The sequence below is a fragment of the Saccopteryx bilineata genome, chromosome 2 (genome assembly GCF_036850765.1).
Source record: "Saccopteryx bilineata isolate mSacBil1 chromosome 2, mSacBil1_pri_phased_curated, whole genome shotgun sequence".
Classification (NCBI taxonomy): Eukaryota; Metazoa; Chordata; class Mammalia; order Chiroptera; family Emballonuridae; genus Saccopteryx; species Saccopteryx bilineata.
In genome coordinates this window covers 300,381,718-300,405,234 of record NC_089491.1, presented here as the reverse complement: position 1 = coordinate 300,405,234, position 23,517 = coordinate 300,381,718, and the positions used below count along the sequence as shown (strand labels likewise).

General features: G+C 48.0%; 1 protein-coding gene across 1 annotated transcript in view; it reads right to left on the bottom strand.

Annotated features, from left to right (window-relative positions):
• Positions 1-23,517, bottom strand: part of PLXNA2 (plexin A2) — a 211,679-nt gene that overhangs the window by 90,464 nt on the left and 97,698 nt on the right. The window contains exon 4 of the mRNA XM_066261465.1: positions 22,536-22,670. Within this exon, the coding sequence (XP_066117562.1) occupies positions 22,536-22,670 (135 nt within the window). The remainder of the gene's footprint in view (positions 1-22,535; positions 22,671-23,517) is intronic.

Below are 23,517 nucleotides of genomic sequence, written 5' to 3'. Positions count from 1 at the left end.
AGAACATTGCCGGTGAATCATTAATAATACAATAGCTCGATTCCCTGGAACTCTAATTAGAACTGGACTCTTAAACCACCTGAGCGTAATCTGGATGCGCACCATGGGTGATGCATTATCGACTCCGGGCCTGTGGGGCTGGAGCGTCTGTATGAGACTGCTATTTGGTGACTGCCTGAATGTTTCATTTTGGAGTTGAGAGTACGCTGAGGGGGCACAAGGCAGGAACGCCGATGGTGGGATTGAAGGGCAGGGAGTCAGCCAAGGGGCCCCGGCTAGGAGGCCTTGGAGGGGGGGGGGGGAGACAGGAGAGACTTCTGCTGCTGCAGGCTAGACCTGCCTCATGACTTGTTCTGCAGCGGAACAACCAAGCCATAATGTCACAGAGCCAGCTGAAGTCTCTTTCCCAGGATGCCCTGCCTTTATGAGGGCCTGCCCCTCATCAAACCAAACCCCTGTCCAGGAGGGTCAAGCGTTAGTCCCTGCCGAGCCACTGTGAATCGCTCAGTCGCTACATGATGACTAAAGGTTAATCTGGTGAAGGTCTGGGGCCACTTAATTTTCCTGTCCAGCACTTTGTGTCACCCGAGAGAGGGACCATGAGGTGGGCTGAGTTTTCCCAGAACTTTTGAATCCCTGGGGACATTTTTCAGGTAACCAGAGCTGGAGGGAGGCTAAGCGGACGTGTGTGTCCCCTGAGATACCTGGCTGAGCTGGTGTTTGGGGCAGGCTCAGTGCCCCGGCCCAGCCCCTGGTTCTGAGCACAGAACTGCAGTTTCTCTGCCCCTTAGCTGGTGGCAGTCTCAGCAACACTGATCTGGCCCTCACTGGGGGGAGGGGACAGAGTCCTCGGAGAGATGTCATGGGATGGTTGAAACGGAGGAAATGGAAACATTTTCTCAGTCCTCTTAAAGCTGGACAAGTAGTTGGAAGGACATAACAAAGATGTGAAAAAAAGATTTAGGACACTTAAAAGGCAGATACTGGGAAGTGAAGATTAAGTTGGAGCCAGAGGAGGGCATTGGAGTGAAGTGGTGATCACAGCCCGGTGGGAGTCATCTGAGAGGCCGGACGGCTTTGAAAGGACTGTGGGCCAGACTTCACCTGCTGAGGCTCAGGGACGGAGGCAGGGATGGGAGCAGCACCCTCTGTGGCTCTCCCAGAGCATTCTTCTGGCTGCTACTGGGGACCTTCAGACAATGAGATTGAATTCTCTGGGGCTCCCTTTCTGGGCCACCTCTAGCCAATACAGCGCTTTTGTATCGTTTAAAAAGGGCGCCCCCTCTAGACGCACAGCTGAATAAGATGAGAGGACCAGGCCTGGTCTCAGCCCACACATGCTCGAGGGCCAGACTCCTCTGTGCAGCACACACCCGAGCCATCATATCTGGTGGCCCCGATGCTCTAAGTCTCGAGGGAAATAGGGAGGGGAAATGTGGAATGTGGGTCTACCAGAGTTCCAGCTGACCCAAAGACAGAAAACTTTAAGTGCTAAAAACTGTGACTATCATAAGCTTTCTGGGGGACAGAGAAGGTGGGAGTTGAGCATGGGTTGAGGAGCGGGGAAGCGTCTGGGAGGAGGGGAGGGGGCTTGAGGAGGGGCAGGGAAACGTCATAAGCTAAAGCAGAGAGAATGAACTTTGTGGTGTGCTCTGGGGACAGCAAAGGACACAATAAGGGATGTCTCATTAGATTTCTTTTCTCCCTTGTGAATAAACATTTTAACTAAGAATTTTAAAAGTAAAAGAACTCCAGGCCTCCCTCAAGGAAGACTAGGCCAACGGAAGAAATTTCCTGTAAAATAACAGCCCTGGGAGGGAGGGAGAGTCCCATCACTGGCAATGCTAAGCAGAGGCTCAGTGTCCATAGTAAGAGAGAGGCTGAACTCAAGAGCCCTCTTCAACCCCCTCGTCATCGTAGGGGAGGGAGCCTGGCAGTTGGGGCTGGGAAACAGCCCCTCTGCGTTGGAAACAAATGGTTAGGCCTCAACTCAAGAACTCTTGTGCTTCTGAAAACAGAATCTATGAATGACAGACCCCTGACACACACACACTCACCATCACTCTACAAACTCATACTCTTGTACAAACACACTCATGAACACAAACACACATTCATACCGTACACTCACATGCCACACCAACACGCTGACACCACACACACTTCACACATACATCACACGCTCACACTGATATCCCATACACATATACATGTCACAGACACTCACAACATACAGGCATTCTTGCTACACTCATTGCCTCCCTCCCGGTCGTGCCTGAACACGACCGCGAGAAGAAAGAGCCATCGGAAGCTGTCTCCGTCTGGCTGGCAGTGAAGAAGGATTAGGGCTGCTCAATATTAAACAGGAGTCAAAAATGACAAACAGACTTCTAAACAGTATTAGAGTCTTAATGAAAGCCATCATGAGCTGGAGAGCCACACAGATATCACCCATAAATGGCCATAAATATCAGACCAACAGATGAGATCTTAGATATTGCAGCTTTGAACCCCATCAAATTACTTCTATTATAACTCATCAATAAATAACCAAGCTCAGCCTCATATTTAAGAGCTTATCGTGCTTTGAAGAATAGGCTCTGAGGTCAGACAGACCTGGGCTTGGGTTCTGGTTTGGTCCTGACTGACCTGGGCACGCCACTCTGCTTGTTTGAGTCTCAGTTTTTTCATCTGTATAATGTGGATAGTTATTCTCTAAATAGGGATGCTATGGGGATCCCCATAATTAAATGGGGATAGAATTAAGTCCTGGACAATTCTAATAATAATTTGTGATACTAATAAATTACTATCACAGTTACAGTTAATTTTCCTTATCTCTTGTTCCCTCCCTCCCCTTTCAGCTTCCTGGGGTCAAGAAGAGCCCACTGGCTGGCAGAAACATTGGGGAGAGGAGGAATAAAGGGAAAGGAGATGAACGGAAGAGGCAAGAGCAGGAGACTGAGGCAGGAGATGAGCAGGAGAAGGGAAAAGCAGAGAAAAGGAGGACCAGGCCCTCTGGCTGCCACACTGTGCCGGGTGCCCGCGCTTTCTTGGGTGGTGATTAGTGGGGGAGGGGGAGGCTATGGAGTAGCCACACAATTATGGCCCAGCCTCCCTAAGATGTTAAAAATAATATCTTTACGAAGATATTAATTCACATACTATAAAATTCATCCACTTAAACTGTACAAGTCAGTGGTTTTCTTTAGAGTCATAGAACTGTGCAACCATTACCACCACAATCGATTTTAGAACACTTTTATCACCCCCCAAAAGAAACCCCATATCCATTAGCAGTCCCTCCTTTTTCCCCATCCCCAAGTGCCCTGGCTGTAGACAACCACCAATCAACTATACAGACTTGGCTATTCTGGAACTTCCATGTAAATGGAATCATACAACATGTGGTCTTTTGTGGCTGGCTTCTTCTAGTACTTAGTATTATGTTTTCAATGTTCATCATGTTGTAGTATGTATCAGTAACTTCTTAAATTTCTTAATTCCAAGCCAAAATGGTGAAGGAACAGCGCTTACTATACTCACACATCAGCCAGTGTCAGAAATAATAGAAATGCTCCAATCATTTGCCCTAAGAAATCTCACTGAACCCGGTTTGTCACTAAGTCATCGATTTCAGAGGTCGGGCCATTGGGAAACCAAAGCGCAGAGAAATAGAATGTTTTTTGAGAGTGTGCTTTTTGCACCCTCCATATGCTTCTCCTGAACAAAAAAAAACAAAACAAAACAAAATAGGCTCCAAGTGTAAGTGTCTCTTGTCTATGGTTTTATGATTTAGATTTAATGTTAAAAGACAAATGAGAGTCTCTTGGTATTCTGTCCATATGTCTCTCTCTTACCTCTTAAAAGTGGCAATTCCCAACTCTATTTTTACAATGTAAAAGGATGACTCTCCTCTAATGGTTATCTGTCATTGTTTATGTTTAAGGTAATTTTTTATGTTAAGACTGTAGCATTAAGAAGCAGGAAAGAACACCCCTGGGCCAAAGGTGGTCCCTGAAATAGGAGGGGCTTATCATCTAGATTGAAAAGGACTAGGCCATTCATTGGACTCAGGGAATGTCAACCATCTTTGCTTTATGACTGATGTGAAATGTGTTCCTTAGGGCAGCAATCCTGAGAGTTTCAGGAATGACGGTATATTTCTGTCCAGTTGACCCCAGAGACAGAAAATATTTAAAGATTAAATTATTGTGTGCACCCTGGCCAGTTGGCTCAATAGTAGAGTGTCGGCCCTCCGTGTGGAAGTGCTGGGTTAGGTTTCCAGTCAGGGCACACAGGAGAAGCACCCATCTTCTCCTTCCCTCTCCCTTCTCTATCTCTCTCTTCCTCTCCTGCAGCCACGGTTGGATTGGTTTGAGAGCATCACCCCCGGTGTTGAGGACCGCTCTGTGGAACCTCCACCTCAGGCACTAAAAATAGTTTGGTTGCAAGCATGGCCTCAGATCAGCAAAGCATCCATCCCAGACGGGGGTTGCTGGGTGAATCCTAGTTGGGGTGCATGTGAGAGTCTATCTCTCTGTCTCTCCTCCTCTTATTTAAATTATATATTTATTCTTTTTTAAAAATTGCTGTGTGCAGCTTTACTCTCTGTACTAATGCCTCCATCATTACCCCATGACCACTAGGTGTTAGTCTAGGCTGACAGGCAAAGAAGTTACACCTCATGCGAAATAAAACCAGACATACCACACTGACTTCTACTTATGCTTTAGGTAAACCCACCTAAAGAGGGTTATGTGAGGCTTTCTTTCTTCCCTATAAATTCCAATACAGATTTAGCTTGAATTACAGGTAGAGGAAATTGTCCACAGTCAGGCCAAGATAGTGCTTTAAGCTATTGAGTCTTTTGATGCCAGGAGGCAGTGGAAGCAGCCATAGTTAGAGATCCGGGGTAGAACTCAGATACTGAGGAGTATCTGCGAAGTTCAGTGTCATCGCTGGTCACTTCCTATCTGGGCCATTCCGTGACTAGTGTCCCTGGTGATCTCAGTGACTATTGTGAGAGTCACAGAACCAAATTTATTTTTAGAATTAAATTTATTTGAAAGTGAAACAATAACTATACCAAAGGGACTGTTGTATAGGGTCCTCTTTCATGAAATAAAAAGATACAATGCTGCCACTCTTTAAAAGGTCAAGCATTTTTTTTAAGCTCACCATCTCTCTCACTGTCCCTAACTTACTGTCACCATCTAGAGTTGCTCTTCTCTCTGAAGCTTAATCACAATCCCTTTCTTTACAGTTGACATGTTCTGAGAAGGGATGAACATTTTCTTTTTTTTTTCTTTTTTTCTTTATTATTATTATTATTTTTTTACAGAGACAAAGAGGGAGTCAGAGTGAGGGATAGACAGAGACAGACAGACAGGAATGGAGAGATGAGAAGCATCAATCATTAGTTTTTCATTGCGCATTGCGACACCTTAGTTGTTCATTGATTGCTTTCTCATATGTGCCTTGACCGCAGGCCTTCAGCAGACTGAGTAACACCTTGCTTGAGCCAGCGACCTTGGGTCCAAGCTGGTGAGCTTTGCTCAAACCAGATGAGCTCACGCTCAAGCTGGCGACTTCTGGGTCTTGAACCTGGGTCTTCCGCATCCCAATCCAACGCTCTATCCACTGCGCCACCGCCTGGTCAGGCTCAAGCATTGTTTATTAACGATGCCCAAAAAATCTTATTAAATCCGGACACATGAGAACAGTACAAACTAATATCATGCATGTGAAGTGTTTTGCATACCAGTGAGCACTGCCCTGGGACCGGGGTACCAGTGTGGGTCTCCTGTGGCTACTGCCCAGAAGTCCCCTAGCTCCTCAGAGAGCTGCTGTCCCGTACTCAGCATCTTTCTCATTCCATCTAGCATAGAGGAGACACTGGTCACATTCACCCAGCCCTAGAATTCTTCCCTCTATTGCAATTTACTCTTCATTGCATCCTTGGCAAATAAATAGGGGATCAGGTGAGGGAAACAGGATTCTGGGTAAAGTGAGGTGACTAGAATTTTCTTCATTAATCTGGCATGCTCCAATTTGCACGACGAGCATAAATTTGCATGTTGAATTCTAGAAGGTGGCACTCTAAGAATGTTAGGTAAAATAAAATTAATTCTTGTAATCCTTGGTTAGCATACTCAAACCCAATATTCCCCAGCTTGGCACACAGAATAGGTTTGCCTGCCTGCTTTCCTATTAGAATTATTTTATCGCACACTGAGTTCTGGCCATAGAATCAGCGCTGGGAGGGGGCGGAACCTCCAACCTGCATCTGGTCTCCCAGCCATTTAGACTCTAATGGGGGAGACACCAAATAGATATTCATCAGCTATGTGGTTTTTACCATAAGTTAAAGAAGCTCAGAGTAGAGTTCATTCTGATCAGGGGGAGTTGGGATGGTTTTGAGTTCTACTGGGGGCATAAGAACCAAAGACACATGAAAGTGGCAGGAAGCTGATACCCTTGTCTTTCTACAAGTTCAAAATATCTGCATAGTTCCTTAGCCTGCTGCCTGTTCTTCCTCCTTCCAGGGAGGCTGTTACTGAACAACACAGCTCTTTGGGATGAGATAGCTAAAGGCTGAGCCCAGCCGGCTTCAGAAACTTGGACAAGGCCTGTGCCCATGGGTAATTGCTGGGTGGGCCTGAGACTGTGAGTGTGGCCAGCCCGCGGCAGAGAGAAGGATGCCAGCCTCGCCCGACTTCCTGCTGAAATCTGCTGGGCCCCGGGAAGCAATCCTGACACCAAGTAGTGGCTTGGCGCTTTCTGACTTCTCCATGAGCTGAAGTTTTTCCTGAGGCTTTAGAGGTGGGATCAGTCATATAATATGCGGGTTTCCCTTTCTTAAAGAAATCAAACAGACTCCCTGTGTGCCAGTCTCTAGTGGTTAGTGAGCTGACCACTGCCCAGCACTGCTAGGGCTCTGCCAGGACAATTCCAGATCTTGCTAGAAAGCTTCTTTCTTGAATGTTTGCTGTGAGCCCAGCACTGGGCTCAGTGCTCTGCATACATCCCCTTGTTTAACCCCTGCAACAACCTGATGAAGTAGAGGCTATCATTAAGGACAATTTCTCTAGGAGGTAACTGAGAGCTTAATGAGAGTAGAGAATTTGGTGAAGTTTAGTAAGAAGTGAAGCCAGGATTCCAGATGTACCCTTCCCCCACACCATAGGCCGCCCAGCCGCTGGCAGGCACTAGAGAGCGGGTGTGTCTGAGGCTGCGGCTTCCCCTGCCTGTCCTGCCTTCCTGGGGAGATGATGCTCTCACTCATCTCTCCCTGCTGCCACCACCCCCCCACCCATCCCCACTACCTCCAGAGCACTCCTGGAAGGAACCTCATGAAAGAGACGGAGGCACACTGTGTCCCGGGCCTGGGGACAGGTGACCTTTCCAATTCAGCACCTTTATAAATCTTACCTAATGAAGTTAAAGGGGGAAAAGAATTAATGAATAAATGAAGGTTAAATCACTCCCTGCAGAAAATTGATGCTGACAGCAGAGGCCAAGAAGAAAGCTTGGAAAGCAGGGAGCTGACCTGTGCAAGAGGATTCTAAAATTCCTTCCCCCAAGTCCGAGGGCAGTGTCAGGCTGGCTGAGTCTGGGACGGACAACGAAGGCTTTGGGCCGTCCACAGCACACGGCCTGTAGGCGATGGAGGAAGGAGCCACAGCTTTCCCAGAAACTGGTTTGGGTGTGTAGATGTAGGTGTGGGCACGTGCACACGCGCGCGCGCGCGCACACACACACACACACACACACACACACTGTTTACACGTTTAACCCCTGCAACCAATCAAGACCTGGGTAGTTTGGGCCAGCCTGGCTCACTCCTGCCGTCCTGGGACCTCTGTGGTCTGTCTTCTTGTCAGCACCCACGTGTTAACCATCTCTGTCTCCTTGTCACTACCCTCAGCGGCCACCCCACGCAGCCTGGGCGCACACCTCAGCCCCGATGGCTCAGAGGGCCTGCGCATGAATGCATGGCTGGGCCCAGGCGGGAAGAAGAGAAAAAAGTGGCCCTGCCAGAAGCTGAAGCAGGAGCGGTAGAGGCTAAGGGGAAGTGGATGGAAGGCAGGAGACACAAGGCTAAGCTCCAAGGACAAAATCTGGGGTGAGTGGCGGGGGAAACACATGCTCTTCTGGGAAATGCTGCAACTTACTAATGGTGGGGCAGGCCACCGGCTGGCCTGAAGCTCGGCTGAGCTCTCCAGCGAAGTAAGGATGGCAGAGGAGGCCTGCCGAAAAGGATCAGCAGCAGAAATCCTCCCTGGTGAGAGCACTGAGCAGGAAAGATCAATAATTCTGGTTCCTTCTCCTCTCTGTGCCCACAGGTTTTTAAGAAAATGATCATAAAGACAGGGAGGCTCAAGGGACCAACATAACTTGCCCATCCTGCGGTGTGATGGGGCCTCAGAGGCAGGAGGCCAGCACCAGGCTGATGATGGGCTGGGGATGTGGGGGTACCCTGGAGGGAGGAAGGCAGAGAGGCCCGGAGCCCAGAGATGACTAGATCAACCAATAAGTAAAAGGTCACACTGATGTTTCCAGGCACCCAGGGAGAAGCAGACAGAGAGCTCTGCTGACGGTAGGAGCTGACAATTGGCAAATGAGCTTCTGCAGTTATCTGTTTCCCTGCCTTATTCTTGTCTCATAAGACAGAGGCTAGAAATAGATGCAACTGGCAGATGACTTAAAGATGAAAAATGAGCAACATGTTAGCGTGGGGGCTTGGAGGCAGCGTCATGAGACGCTCGCGAGTGAACCAGCGGGAAGGCTCAGGGCTTGGCTGGAGCCGGTTCCGGGGTTTGGTTCTTCCTCTGTCCCAGGCACTTGGCAGGGATTTGTTATTGAATCTTCTCTGCAACCCCAGAAGTCAAGTATTATTGTTAATCCCACTTCACAGGAGAGAAAACTGAGGCATACAGAGGATATGCCAGGCCCCACCAAAGATAGGCAGAGCCAAGATTTGAATATAGGCCTAATTGCTTTGGAAGATGAACTCTCTACACTACCCTGCAATGCTTCTTTTCATAGTTCTCTCTTTTCTTGTCTTCCTTCTTCCCCTGTCTCTCTTCCTAACCTTCACTGAGTTTTTATTGAGCACCTAGTAAGAGCCAAAAATTGTGCTATCTCTTGGGGAGACAGAAGCAGCCCAGACTGACAAGGTCTCCACCACCAATCAGTGCTGTTGAAATGATTGAATGAATGAATGAGTGAAACGGTACCCTATTTCTCTTTTTCTCTTCCCATGAACCTGAGATGGGAAGAGGTTTTCATAGTCAGAGAAGTGGCTGTCCTGAGGGGGAGTGGGTTGGCCTGATCCCAAAGGGCCTTGGTGGTAGGCTCTGCCCAGCCCTGACTATGCTGCTTAGATCCATGGCCTGTCCCGGGGCTGGCTGGTGGGCTTGCTGCCAGGGAAAGAGAAACGCTGGGAAGTGCATGCATGCTTGCTTCCTCCCAAGTTCTACGTGGCTGCAGCAGAGCTGGGGGAGCCTGAAGCACCACCTCTTTGGGCCGAGGCTTCTTTCTTTTTGCTGAGGGTGGGTGGGTTGAGTCTACCTGGAGGCTGCTCACTGGGGTGCTATGACTACTCCATGAAAGTTGGTGTCTCCTAATCCTGGCCTTACGCTCCAACATCAATAAATCTGAGGACTATGCCTTAAACATGCTGAACTCTTTCATGACTCCACATTTCCCTTTACTGAAGAAAAGCTCCTTGGCTTTTTATTCTACTTGGTCAAATTAATTAATTTCATGATTCACCTAAAGCACCTTCTCTGGGAAGCCTTCCTTGACTCACAAGCTCTGTTGGGTGGCACCTTCTTGTGCATTCCCAGAGTTCTGCATACAGGCGTGTAGCTTGCTGCTGACTTGTCTGTTTCCCCTGTATACGAGTGACTTTGTGAGGATGAGCTCTGTGTGCCCAATAGGTCCTCAATGGTTCTTTACGAATTACTCGATGGCTTAGTGGTTAACTAGACACTGTCCTGGGCTGTCCATTTTTCTCTTTTCAGTTTTCCTTCTGCCTGACTCTCCTCTCTGCCCATCTCCCTCTCCTCATCTTTAAACATTACTTGAGGGACAGAGGCTGAACCCTGACTATTTGCTAAGCCACCAACTGTTGAGGACACAGCCGATTCTTCCTCCACCTGGTGCAAATCTCAACTGCCAACCTGTTTGCAGAAGCGGCAGTGGGAATGACTGGTGGGGGCTGGGGGATGAGAGAGGTTACTCTGTGCTGAGTGGCAAAGGCTTGGGGAATTTCACTGTGCAGCATGCAAACTAGTAAGTGTTGACCGTGGCTGGGATGCTGGATCCCTGAGCTGGGCAGGTTACAGAAAGATCATAGGGCCAGCTGGAAAAATGCAGCCCAGTGGGGCCTTGAGAACAGAGCAAGCTCCGAGGAGAAGGAGTACAGACCTGCTTTCCCCGTGGGCATGGCCCTGCCCTGCTGTAGGAAACAGCTGTGTCAGTGTAGATAACCCGTAACACACAGGAGCCCTTGCCCCATCTTACTCATCCCCTCACATCCCTACTCTCACAAGCACCTGCATATGGGACCCAGGTCACCCTCCAAATGCTATGCACACAGCTGCTGTTTGAAACATACTCAGGGCTAAAAGAATGCCCCAACTATCATTCAAACACAATTTGTGGGTTAGGCACAGGCTCCAGTCGGCCTTAGTTCAGATGCACTGGTGAGCCTCACATGATTAACTGCAGGCAGAATCCTAACTGCCCACTGCTCCATCACTCTCCCATCACCTCTCTGCCATCCCTCTACCCTCCCCCCTTCACCAACTCCCTGCAGCTCAAAGTTGAATTCTAAATTTCATCCCTAGAACCAGCCTCGGAGAGAAACTTTGTCCTGTAGGCAGCACGTGTAAGCAGCTGGCCAGAACTCACAGGCATGAGAAAAGGCCCCCCAATATGTGTGTAAACCAGCATAGTTCGTCACTTTCGGTTAAGGAACGAGAGGCCTTGCTTTGGAGAAACTGACTTATGGTCAGCTGCCCCCCTCATGGGAACCCTGCGTTCATGGAACCTCACCTGGATAGAAGGCCTGGGCTGTTTGCACGAGAAACCAGCTGGAGTGGAGACCAACTCCTTTCCCCACCCTGCTGCGCATCCAGGGCCCCGGCCCTTAGGAAGGAGCCTCATCGACTTGCCAAGTGCCTACCCCATCTCCACCCTCTCTGGGGGAGACCATGCAGCACCCAGAACTTCCCAGCGTGCTTCTTTCCGAGGGGTCGCCAACCTCGCCTTCCTCCCTTGCCCCTTCCCTGATGCCTGGTCCTTCTTTGCCACCTCTGAGGCTGGTCTTCCCATCACAGCAACTGTCCTCGTCATCAGCAGATGAAAATAACTTTTCATGACAGCTCCTCTGATGTTGCCATCTTTTGTGTGGCTCAAAACACAAAATGAATCAGACTCTCGGCGTCTGATTGAAGCCTAATTGGAAATCCAAAGTGGCGCTACATGTTATGGTCTAAATAAAACACATTCAATTACACAAACTCAACACGGGGAGCACGAGGGAAGGCTCTGGAGATAAAGAGTGGGCTGCAGAGTTCTGGGGTGTCATCATGGGGTCTCAGAATTTGGCTGGATGAGGAAGACTAAAGAGGGCAAGCACAGGAGCTTTCTCGTCTAAGAAGCCCTGGTTGGAGCTAGCCACTGAGCCGATATCCGTTTGCCTGGTTCCCACATGGAGTCTCACCCAGGATGCTGAATTGGGGCTTGGGTGTAGTGTCTCTCATGTACTTATCTGTTCTTCTTGCAAAGGTTTTCCTTTGCTAGACAAGCTGAGCCGTGGATGGGGGTAGAGAGTGGGTTGAGGGTCCCTGAATTGGTCTTCTCTGTGGTGGGGAGAGGGTGGGCGGGGCGGGAGCTTTGCAAGCACACAGGTGGCCGCCTACACCTCAACCCCAGCTCTGCCTCCGAGGAGTTGTATGAATGGCCTGGTCAGGGCACCTAACCTTGTTGAGCCTTCCTCATGTGTCAGATGAGGTGGCAATACTCGTCTTCCAAGGTTGCTGTAAGGAGTGGAGACAGTGCTTGTGAGGTGCCTGGCCTGTAGCTCAGGATAAATGCAGCAGTAACTTTGGGCACCACATTCTCTCTCCACTCTGACCACTGGGGACAATGCCTGTGACTGTTTGTGTAAGTCCCAGGGCAGTGCTCACTACCTATTATTGTTTTTTTAAACAAAACCATGCATTGCTCCAGTCTCCACAGGGGTGTCAAGTGGACCTGTGCGTCTGCGCTGGTCTTCTGGAGCCTTGAATGACCCCTGTGAGCCCTTTCCCTTAATTTAGAGCCTGGTGGAAGTGCCTTCTGCACTCATCCGGCCACTAGGGGGCATCATTTTAGAAAACTAAAGGTGGATTTGGCTTCTGAAGTGTGGGGTGTTCTAGCCTTGCTTTTTTTCAGCTTGGTGGCCCTGGGCAAATTTTTTAGCCAGATTGAATTTCAGTATTCTTATCTGTAAAAAAGGCCAGGAGATACCACTTATCTCATGAGATTGTTGTATTAACTGAGGTCATGTCTTTAAACTAAAATAAGAAAAAAAAAAAACCCCACCTGACCTACATGTTAGTTATCTGATTCCAACACATCTTAAGGTAGAGCTGAAAGGCAAGGCAGGATGGTGATGTTGTTTTTTAGGTGTGGCTCTATGCAGAGCATGATCCGCAGGGCTGGGCCAGATGATTATGCATGGGGGCACAGCCGTAAAGATATAATTACCACTACTAACATTTACTAAGCGGGTAATATGTGCCAGGTGCTTTTCAAAGTGCTTCTTATGTATTCGTTCCATTAACTTAATCCTCCAGCAGATCTCATAATTATGACCGTTTTGCAAAAAAAAAAAAAAAGAAAAAAGAATAAAGAAAAAAAGAAAGAAAGAAAAAAAACTAGAGCACAGAGAGGTAAAGCAATTTGCCCAAGGTCATCAGTAAGTAGCAGAGTCAGCACTTGACCTAGACCAGTAGACAGAGTCTAGAACTCATGCTCTTCGTGGGGTCAAGAAACCACCATTCTCAATCATGACCTGCTTTTTTATAGTCTAGCTTGGGAGACATTCCTTCTCAAGAGTCACTTCCCCCTTAGTCTCTGGTCTTCAACTATAAAATAAAGCCCTACTTTTCAAGAGATAATCTCTAAGGCTCTACCAGCCCTGGATTGCTGTGTCAGAAAAAAGTTGAATTCCCTGGCTACATGACTCCAAGGCGGGACAAGGGCCGGTTTCTGGCTGGCTGGTATGAGTTATTTCAATCACTGAGTGCATGGTATAACTCTGCTGTTAAATAGTGCTGACTCTATTTGTAATTTATTTATTCACCGATCTTCCCACCTGGATGTGACCTCCTGAGGGCAAGGATTCTATTTTATTTATCTCTACACAAAAGCACACTTACCAGTGTGGTCTTTGCACTGGAAAGAGCAGAAAGAAATCAAGAAGGTACCGATCACCTGACCAGGCGGTGGCGCAGTGGATAGAGCGTTGGACTGGGATGCAGAAGGACCTAGGTTCAAGACCCCGAGCTCGCCAGCTTGAGCACGGGCTCATTTGGGCTTGAGCAAAAAGCCCACCAGCTTGGACCCAAGGTTGCTGGCTCAAGCAAGGGGTTACTTGGTCTGCTGAAGGCCCACGGTCAAGGCACATATAGAAAGCAATCAATGAACAACTAAGGTGTTGCAACGAAAAACTGATGATTGATGCTTCTCATCTCTCTCTGTTCTTGTCTGATTGTCCCTATCTCCCCCTTTCTCTGACTCTCTCTCTGTCCCTGTAAAAAAAAAAAAAAGAAGGTACCGATCTTCACGGCAACCCTATTTATAAGATCTTTCCTGGAATATTACTTAGAAAGACTGCCCCTATCTGTATCTGCATATGCAAATGCTTGTCAGGTGGACAGCTCTATATATTATACATGGTAGACACCTAAAGGTCTATTGAATAAATGAGTCTGTTTGCAAATGATATGCAAATCTTTTCCTATTTTAATTTGACCCTTGGGAACACCTTCATGGAATCTCTAGGGCCCAGGTTGTTTTAATTTTTTAATTGAAAGCCTTTTAACACAGCCACTTCTCTTTCTGGCTTGTGCTGAGTGAAGCTGTTGTCAGGCTGGGAAAAGAATGCTGGGCTGGACCAGGTTAATTAGGATTAATTATGGTTCCTCTTGTAATTAAGAGGATGGCCTAGGTAAGTACCTCCCCTCTCTGGGCATCAGTTTCCTCATCTTTAAAATAAATGGTGGGGGGGGGAGTAAGAAAAATAAAATAAGTGGGGGCCCGGGGGGTTCCTTCCGGTATCGAGGCTCTACGAGTTCCACTTCCTCGGTCATGGGAACACCTTTCTAGGCAGTCAGCATCAGCGTTAAGTGATACCTACCTAAAAGGAGAAGTGAAATCCCTTGCCAGGGATTAGAGAAAGAGTCTCCAGCCTCCCTGCCCTTCTAGAGAAATAGTATTTTTGGTACCAGTTCTTTTAGCCTGGGCATTGTGTTTAATCATTTCTTTCCAAACCAAAGGATTTTAAAATAAGAAGCTGGAGTTTTCTCTCTTAAGTAAAGCAAGCCAAGCGTCTGATTAATAGGGTGGGTTTGCATTCCCTTTCCCTGGTGTGAAAATATTTATCAGAAATGCTCCAATGAGAATATTAATTGTCAAGGGATCAGCTCCGTGTTGGCCTCTTGGAAACGGGAGGAGGGGTAAGGGAGAGAGAGGTAAGGCAGAGGGAAAGTGAAAACCCAGGCTTGAGGTGGTCACTGCTGCCTGTGCCCCGCCCCCGGGAGGTAGGATTTCGCCCCGCCCCCAGGAGGCAGGATCCCGCCCCGCCTCTGGGAAAGGTTCTGAGATGTACGCTCAGCTCCTGGCCCACATTGGGGCCCGCGTCTTTAACCAGAAACACATGTGCATCAAAGGCTCGGATTGAAAGTGACATATTTGAAAACAAAAGTGCAGCAGAAATTCGCTTATCCTCACTTTCCTAATCCACAAACTCTGTAATTCTCCCCAAAGTCCCTCAGGCTCCACTCCAGCCCCTGCAGCCTAGGGCCTCCCAGCCCAGGCCCCGGCGACAAGCAGGGCTCCTGTTACTGAGACTCCACCGCCTTGTAAAAATACACCTTGGCACGCTCAGCCTGCGCCCTGGGAAGCCTTATCACCCGGACTAAACAAATGTGCACAATCAAAATAATAGTTTGAGTTGTCAAAATAAATGGGCAGGGGACATCTGGCAGCATGGTTCCCATCTTTTTTCTTTCCCTTCCCCAAGTCTTTAGATGCCTTTAGGGTTTGCCAGGGCAGTAGCTTTAGCCACAGGTAGGATACTTACGATTACACTTGTATCACAATAGGCGCTTTGAAAATGCTTCTTGTTTTGGGCCCTAGGTCCAGTTTTATCATTGACAGGCCCTCCCCCAAACCAAAGAAACCCAAACTAGTTCTCCGGTGAGACCAGCTGGATACCACTGGGATGGCATGCTGAAGGGTACTGGTGTGTCCTTCCCCAACCCACACAGGGTCTTTACCCAGTGCGAGGCACTGGAGGGGTCTGACCTTACGTGAGACCTTCAGAGAAGGGAGCTTTCTAATCTTTTAAAATAAATTTTGTTTCTAATAACACCATGTAAAGTTAGTAGGCATGGCCACCATCACAGCCGCCTGGCCCATGCAGGTTCTCATCAGATTCGGACAGTCGGTAATGAAACAACGGAGCCAAAAGCTGGTGGGCCATCAGCTTTAATTCTAGCTTGCACTTGGTGGGCAAGAAATACACACAGTGGGAAGACACTTCCCTTTCCATTCAGGGCTCCCAAAGCCACTGACTTATCTGAGTTTCCTAGAATCAAAGGTTTCTAGCTCACCAGCTTTATTCACCTGTTTTCCATCTCCTTCTCTCTACACAAACTCTGCACAAACTTGTCCTTCAACACTCTGCCATCTTGGCTGATTCTCCTGGCCTCCTTCATGTGGCCTTTCTCTGCTCTCTGCTCTGCTCTCTCCTCTAATGCTAATCTCAGGAACCAAGAGAGCAAGCTCCTGGTCTGCCCCCATTTTATAGTGTAGAAATCAAAACCTTTAATCCAATATACAAATAAGGAAGTCTCTGATACAAAGTCACTTATCTGAGGCATAATGGGATTCTGCATGAGAGTGCACCACTCCACATCATGTAATCAGTCAAGGGTGTGGGGAAAAGCTTAGTCTTAAAACTAGCCTTAGGCTATAAGAATCCTGCCTGCTTCCAGCCTGTCCCCCACACCCAATACAAATTATAAGCAAGCAAACTTATATATCATATCTAAAAACTTATTTGACCAACACACCAAGTCAAAGATTTTTGTGCTCCTACTCTCTTTAAGGCAGTGGTCCCCAACCTTTTATGGGCCAAGGACCGGTTTAATGTCAGAAAATATTTTCACAGACCGGCCTTTAGGGTGGGACGGATAAATGTATCATGTGACTGAGACAAGCGTCAAGAGTGAGTCTTAGATGGATGTAACAGAGGGAATCTGATCATTTTTAAAAAATAAAACATCATTCAGACTTAAATATAAATAAAATGGAAATAATGTAAGTTATTTATTCTTTCTCTGCGGACCGGTACCAAATGGTCCACGGACCCATACCGGTCCGTGTTCCACAGCCCTGGGGTTGGGGACCACTGCCTTAAAGGACTGAGAGTGAGGTGGTTAAAAGGTCATCTCCCATAATTCATGAGGATGAGTTTCCTATAATCCACTATAATCCATTGCCCTTCGTGGCAAAGGTGGACCACCAGAGAGGACCACCTTCTGACTGGGCTGATGCAACATTACCACAGGAGCCTGGATGCTCTGTGGCCCCATGATCCTGGGGACAGGAAACCACATGTCTACCTTCCCTGGGCCTTGTTTCTCAAAGTATGCTTATGGGCCTCACACATCAGATTTCCCCGGGGGTGGGGGGTGGCGGCGGCTGTAGGGACATAGAGGCAGGTGACAGGGAGAACTATGTGACTTCTAAGGCTAAATTATGAAAAAGGCAATAAAGTTTCCACTTTATTTTTGCAGCCCTGAGCTGCTGTGTCTGCCATGAGCTGCCGTGCTCCTGAAGGCTGACTGTCTCAAGGCCACCATGTTGTGAGGAAGTCCAAGACACATAGGGAGCCAGTCCCCACTGCCCCCAGCCTTCAAGTTCCCAGCTCTCCAACATATGAGCAGAGGAGCTTCCAGATAATTTTATTCCCTAGCCATTATAGTACCCCACACCGTTCATGTTGCAGAGAAGAAAAATGCTCTTTTTGGTGCATCTCATCTAAATTTCTAACTTACACAGTTTGTGAGCTTAGTAACTGGTTGTGTTGTGCTCCCAAATTTTGAAGTGATTGATTATGTAACAATAAGTGCCCAGAGCAGTGTGCCAACTACAGACAAGTATCAGGGTACCGAGAGCTGGGGCTGAGTAGGCACTGCTTGGAGCGTGGCAGGCCATCATTTGCAATGAGCTTGAGACTTGATTTACTTACCTGAGGAGGCCAGAAATGAAAAGCTCCATGAACAGCTCCTTTCTGGCCAAGTGTCCACCCATGCAGCCAGACAGAGCCCTGTGGGTGGGGGCATGACCAGGCCTTAGGACCCCTTCCCTTCTCTCCACAGATGGCACAATACTGGCCTCCCAGGCCTCACGTACAGGCCTGGGGCTGCCTCTGTGTGTGTCCAGGGGAGCGGGACTGTTTAGTCTGCTGGGCACATTCCTGAATTTTTAAAATAAATAGCAGATTATGAGCAACTCAGCCTGATGCTGTCACTCAGCCAGGCCAGAGGCTTTGGAGGCATCCCTTGGGAGGGAGCCACAGGGATGGCAGGTTGGAGATGTTTGATGAGACTAGAATTCTGTTCCAGCCGTAATTTAAGTGGAGATGCTTCTAGCCCTCTTTGGAGTCACAGGGAACTTCTAATACTACTACTAATAACAACAATGATAATAAATGATCACTACCACTATTTGAAAGCAGTGACTATGTAGCAGGCACAGGGCTGGGTCATTTAAGTATATTCTTTCAATCCTCATAATAGTTGCCATTATTTGGCCCATTATACAGATGAAGAAACTGAGGTTGGTGAAGAGAAATAATTTTCTCAAAGCCACATGCCCAGGAAGTGGCTGTAGGTTGAGCGAAGGGCAATCTGGCTCCAATGCTCCAGCTCTTAACCACTGTGCCATACTACCTCTCCAAGCCTTGAAATATACAGCAGCATCTCAAGCCCTGCGCCACCCGCCCCTGCCCCCACACACCCATGACCGGCCTTTCTGCTGTTCCCGAGGCCCTTTCCAGCCTGCATACAGCCATTCTCCACTGAGACTCCTTTTTCCCATTTCATCCTTCGCTGGATCATTTTATGCCTCTATTCCCTCTGTTAATTCAAATAAATTAAAGTATAAAATGGAATAATTGCTTCCATCCCCATACTCTTTTTCTATCCACTCAGAGTACAGTTAGATTCTCTTTCGAGGAGTGGCCAGCCTGAGAAGTTGGGTGGAAACTGGGGCTATCAAGTTTCTCTTCATCTTGTCGCTCGGTTTCTCGCTTGGCTCTTAGCCTGATTTTCCCCGGACTTGCTGTCTGACTTCCATAAGACACTGAAGATAGGAGAGTGACTTGCAGTCCCTCCCATAACATCTGTCAATTCACTGTTGAGGAGGCGGGGTGGATTTTCTAGGGAAGAACCAGGCATCCTATCAATGGAGGCTCTGGGTGAGTAACAGGATTGGGGAATCGGTTCCTAAATTTTCCCCTGGGACTGGCTGGCCTTAGATCTATTAACAGTACATTAACCCAGCTTGTTAGGCAGTGGCTCTAACGAACCAACACTCTGACTAGTCCTATTCTACTTTTTAATTACATTTAATACACACACACACACACACATGGAGGGAGAATGAGCTGTACTGAATTGTTCTATCCCAGTGGGTAGAGGAAAACTTCCATAGGCAGAACTTGAGACCTGAGACTCGGTTCTACTCTCATATGGCATTATGGATATAACAGGTGCCATGTTTGGGGGTGGGGGAGGAGAATAGAGAGAGAAGAGTTGGGGACAAGATGAACACAGGGATGAGAGATGGTCACCCAGGGGTTTATTATAAAGTGAAGTGATAGGAATGCCATTCCCATGATGTCTTCTGAGGTTTTAGGTCTTTCAGCGAACTCTAAAGCCATCAAAACAGATAAGTGTTTGCCTCAAATAGAGATACACTTATCCATACCTCCATACCAGCCAGCATTTCTGCCCCCTCTGCAGGGGTCCCTTTGGGGAAGAAGTTCCTGTGAGTATACAGGGCCTTGTAAACTTGGAAGCCTGTCCACTGTGCTTTTGGTGTTGTTTTCTGGAGAGGAGGAGTGTCTCAGTGCCAAGACCATAGACAAACGGAAGAGTTGGAGTTATTTTCTCCATCTTTACAGGTGAGGAAACTGAGTCCCTGAGAAGGTAAGGGTCCAGGTCATCCAGCTTTCTAGAAGTGGGGCCAGGACTAGAACACAGGCCCCCTGGGTGCTCTACCCTGCCACTTAGTTTCCTCCTAATCACGATCACAGTCACCACCCCTCTGAGTCGTGTTACTGGAAAGCCTGAGGGCATAAAGGAGCCATATAAAATCTTCATGTCAACTGTTTGCGTGGTGCCAGGGCACTGTGAATCAAACTCCCATCTGTTGTCTCCACTGAGCCTCATGTGGACCCCAGGAGATGCACTCAGGTGAAGTGACTTGTCTCAGGCTGCCCAGCTATTCAATGTGGAGATAGGATCCAAATCAAAGAGGCAGACTTCAGAGACAGCCCTACCATCTGATGCAACTCCTTTATAATAAGGGAAGTAATTGAAGCTGTGAGGGTCCAACTTCCGGTTACAGTGAAAGCTGAACTAGAACCCAAGCCATCTGACTTCATTTTCATTAACTGTTCTGTTGACATACATTAAAGAGTTTCCTTTAAGAGATCCGGCTGTCGGGGAAGATTCTGTACTCATGGCTGCTCAGACTCAGACAGATGGGCCTTCTGAGCGGTTCTTGGCCCTCATCCCTGGCCAAGCCTCTGGTGAAATCACCTGGCTACTTATTTCTACATGATTTACAGCTTTCCAGGTGACAGGCCTTAGAGTGAACTGCAAATCCCCCTTAGACTCTGCCTGCTGCTCACAACTCCACCTGGTATAGGGTTTCCCGGGACAAACATGTTACCTACTAGAGACAGCCCCACGCATTCAACCCAAGCTCTTCCTGTATCTGCTCAGTGTGATTGGCTATTACTGAACCCTCGGTCTGGTGCAGATTGTAACAAGAACTGTCAGCTGAGACAGAAGGAGAGGACATTTAGAAACAAGCAATGTGGACATTTGCTTTAGCCAAGGCTGGTGATGCTCTCAGAGGGGACACCAGATATGGTCTCAAGAGATCATTATATTCCCTAAAGACCACTCATCAACCCTCATTCTTAGCCTAGGCCCTCTCCTTTGGCCACATTTTAAATGCAATTTCAGAAAGCATCCCATTTGAGAAAAAGATATGCCATCGAAAAAAATATGTGCCTTGAAATCTTCTCAATTCCACTAAGGTCTCATTCATCACTTGTTTTTGCTGTTTCTGCTTTTCCACTTCCCTGGGCTCAGAGAAGCCAAGGAAGTGCTTTTGCTCAGGGTAACCCAACTGGTCCTCAGTCAGATATAATGTCTTTTAAAAGTATCTTGTATCATGTGGGTCTATTTGATCCCTTATACGATCACTTAATCTACCCATCCGAGTTTCCATCTATCCATCCACCCTTATCGCTGCATATTCTTGTAAAAGTGTCCGACATGGTGTTCACTAAATGTTAACAAGCTGTTGCATTTTGGGTAGGGAGGTTTGGGAACTTATCTTCTTCTTCATGTAGTTTAAATTTGTATAGTGAGTACCTACCCCTTTTTTGCTTGTTTAAGAAATAACCTTTAGTCTATAAAAAAAGAAGAAAAAAAAAAGCAGAGTATTTATAGACTTAAAGATGTTATAGATTTCTGGGTATGTGTGTCTCTCCCTCGTTAGACTGTAAGCAACTTCAGGGTAGTGATCAAGTCCCATTCATTTTGGTGTTGTCCCAGTACATTGTTCCTAATAAATATATTTACCAGTAGTGGGGTTTTATTGAACAATAGGTCAGTGTTTACTTCCAAGACTGTCTTTCACACTCTAGGTCAGGCACAGCCTCCTCCAGCTCTACCGGGTTCCCATCTGGACCTATTTATACCTCAACTGCAGGGGCCACATGAAAGGAGGTAAGAAGACAGGTGGGTTCAAGAGGATCTGGATATAATTTGCATGTAATTAGCATATGATTTGTGTCATCTATTCTCCAGAAGTAATTTTCAAGTTAGAGCTGCACCACTGCTTCCCTCACACTGTCATGTGCCCATTCGCCTCTTCCTTCCTCCCTCCACTCATCCATCATTCCTGGATTCAGCATGCCCACACTCAGAAAGAAAGGAGTGAAAGAGAACTCTGGGTGACACTGATCAAGGACACCTGGAACCTTGGCAGAGTATTTTCAGAAAGACACATGATCTAGGAGGTACCCTCTGAAAGCTTGTTGTTCCTCCAGCCCCAAATCTTTGTCTAGCCTAAGTCGTTGTCCTCAGCACCAAGAGAGTTTCACAGTCCTTTTTCGCCACCTTTGGTCTTTATCTTGCTTACCGTGTTCAGGTCAATGGCAGGACCACAGCTTCTGCTGAACCACTGCTGACCCACTTATTGAATGAATGGAAAAAGCCGGCCTGTTCTAAGGTCTTTGCTTTCTGCATCTCCGCTGATTTGGAGAAGCCCCCATCTTCCCTGCTTCTCTTGCCCTTCCTCGTGGCTCTCTCTGCCTTCTCTCTGCTCACACATACTCAGAGCAAATACAATCCGGGGAAATAATGCTTCATCCCAGAGGGAGGAAACCTGGCTAGTGGTGACCCAGCAGAGGGTAGGAGTCTATTTCTCAGGGCTCCCCAGCTCGGCAGGCAGGGCTTCAGCTTCTCAGTGCGAGCCAGCTTCTACCCTTCCTCGGTCTAAAACACAGGCCAAGATTTTTATCTCCTGGGTGGGGAGGCCCTCTCTTGGGTCTGTCTCTCCCAGGATTTGGCCCAGCCTGGAGGCCTGGATTATTTACACCTCTCTGGCTCCCCTGAGCAGCAGACTCTGTGGGCCCGGGAGCAGTAAATCTACCTCCTAATCACACCAAGCTGCTCCATGCAGTCTGGCCCGTTCTTGCGGGGCTGTTCATCACGCGCTGAGACAGGGGCTGTGGCCTAGAGAGGAGCCTGCGGGAAGTGGCTGGCCCCTGTTGCTTCTCTCTGGCTTCCTGCAAAAACTTCTATGGTCTCTGCTCTCCTAGGCCCCTGAGCAGCAAGCCCGGAGGTCTCCCCTGTTAGAGGGAACAGCTCCTGAATAAAGGTCACAGGTTATCAGTTTCTTCTGGGTTTCAGAAAGGAGGGCTAGGTGCCGGCCCTTACCTGTCTCTCCGACATGACATACAGGTAGCGCTGATCGATGGAGAAGGCCATGTCCCGGAGGATGGGGCTCCCATCTTTGAGCACAGAGACCATCTCATACTGGACCCCACCATGGGGGGGACCATCGGCTCGAATCTGCAAAAGAAACAAGGGTGTCCTCAGCATCTTGTTCTCAGCAGCCTCCTGTGGGTGAAGGGCCTCAGCCAGAGCAGGTTGCTTTGCAGAGATAATGGAGAATCCCACCTCATCACCCATTGCTACCCTGAACCAGCTTGGGCTGTAGGGAAGACAGAGGTGCCCCTAAACTCATTCAGACCAGTTCCACCAAGAAGAATCCTCTAAGAAGTCTGAGTGTGCTGAGTCTGGGATTCCTAATGGTAGGTTTATTTGTATATATAAGCCCTTAGGTGTAATTTTGAATATCCCTAAGTGGTCATTCTTGTGTGTATCTACGTACATTTATAGCATAGTGTGATGGGTGTGTGTGCAAGTGAGTGTGTGCTCGTGTACACTTACCTGTGTTTGGGATGAGAAAGTCAACATCGGCACAGTGTTTCTGTCTCAGGGGAGAAAGGGAAGAGACCAGCAGGACAAGCACACAAACCATCAAAAAGCTGGTCAAGCAGAGAGTCAAGACTTTCGGTCTCAGGAAGGTCTTTCTGCCCCCAAATTGATCCTCTGAATGTCTGCAAAGCCCCTCTGTGAGAGCTGGTAAGGGGGGTCCCGGCTCGCTCTCTCAGAGCCCATCCCAGCGTAATAAGTCAGAGAGGACTTGGATGTCATCTAGGCCAGCGCTGCTCAGCCTGGGCTGCACATTAGAATCATCTGGGGAGTCGTAAAGAATATCGGTGTCAGGGCCAGGTCCATTTATCAGAATCTCTGTGGGCGGGGCCTAGGCATCTTTTGGGGGTTTCAAAGCTTCCCAGGTGGATGTAATGAGCAGCCAGAGTCTAGAAGCCCCGCTGTAGCCCAGTGGTTAAAA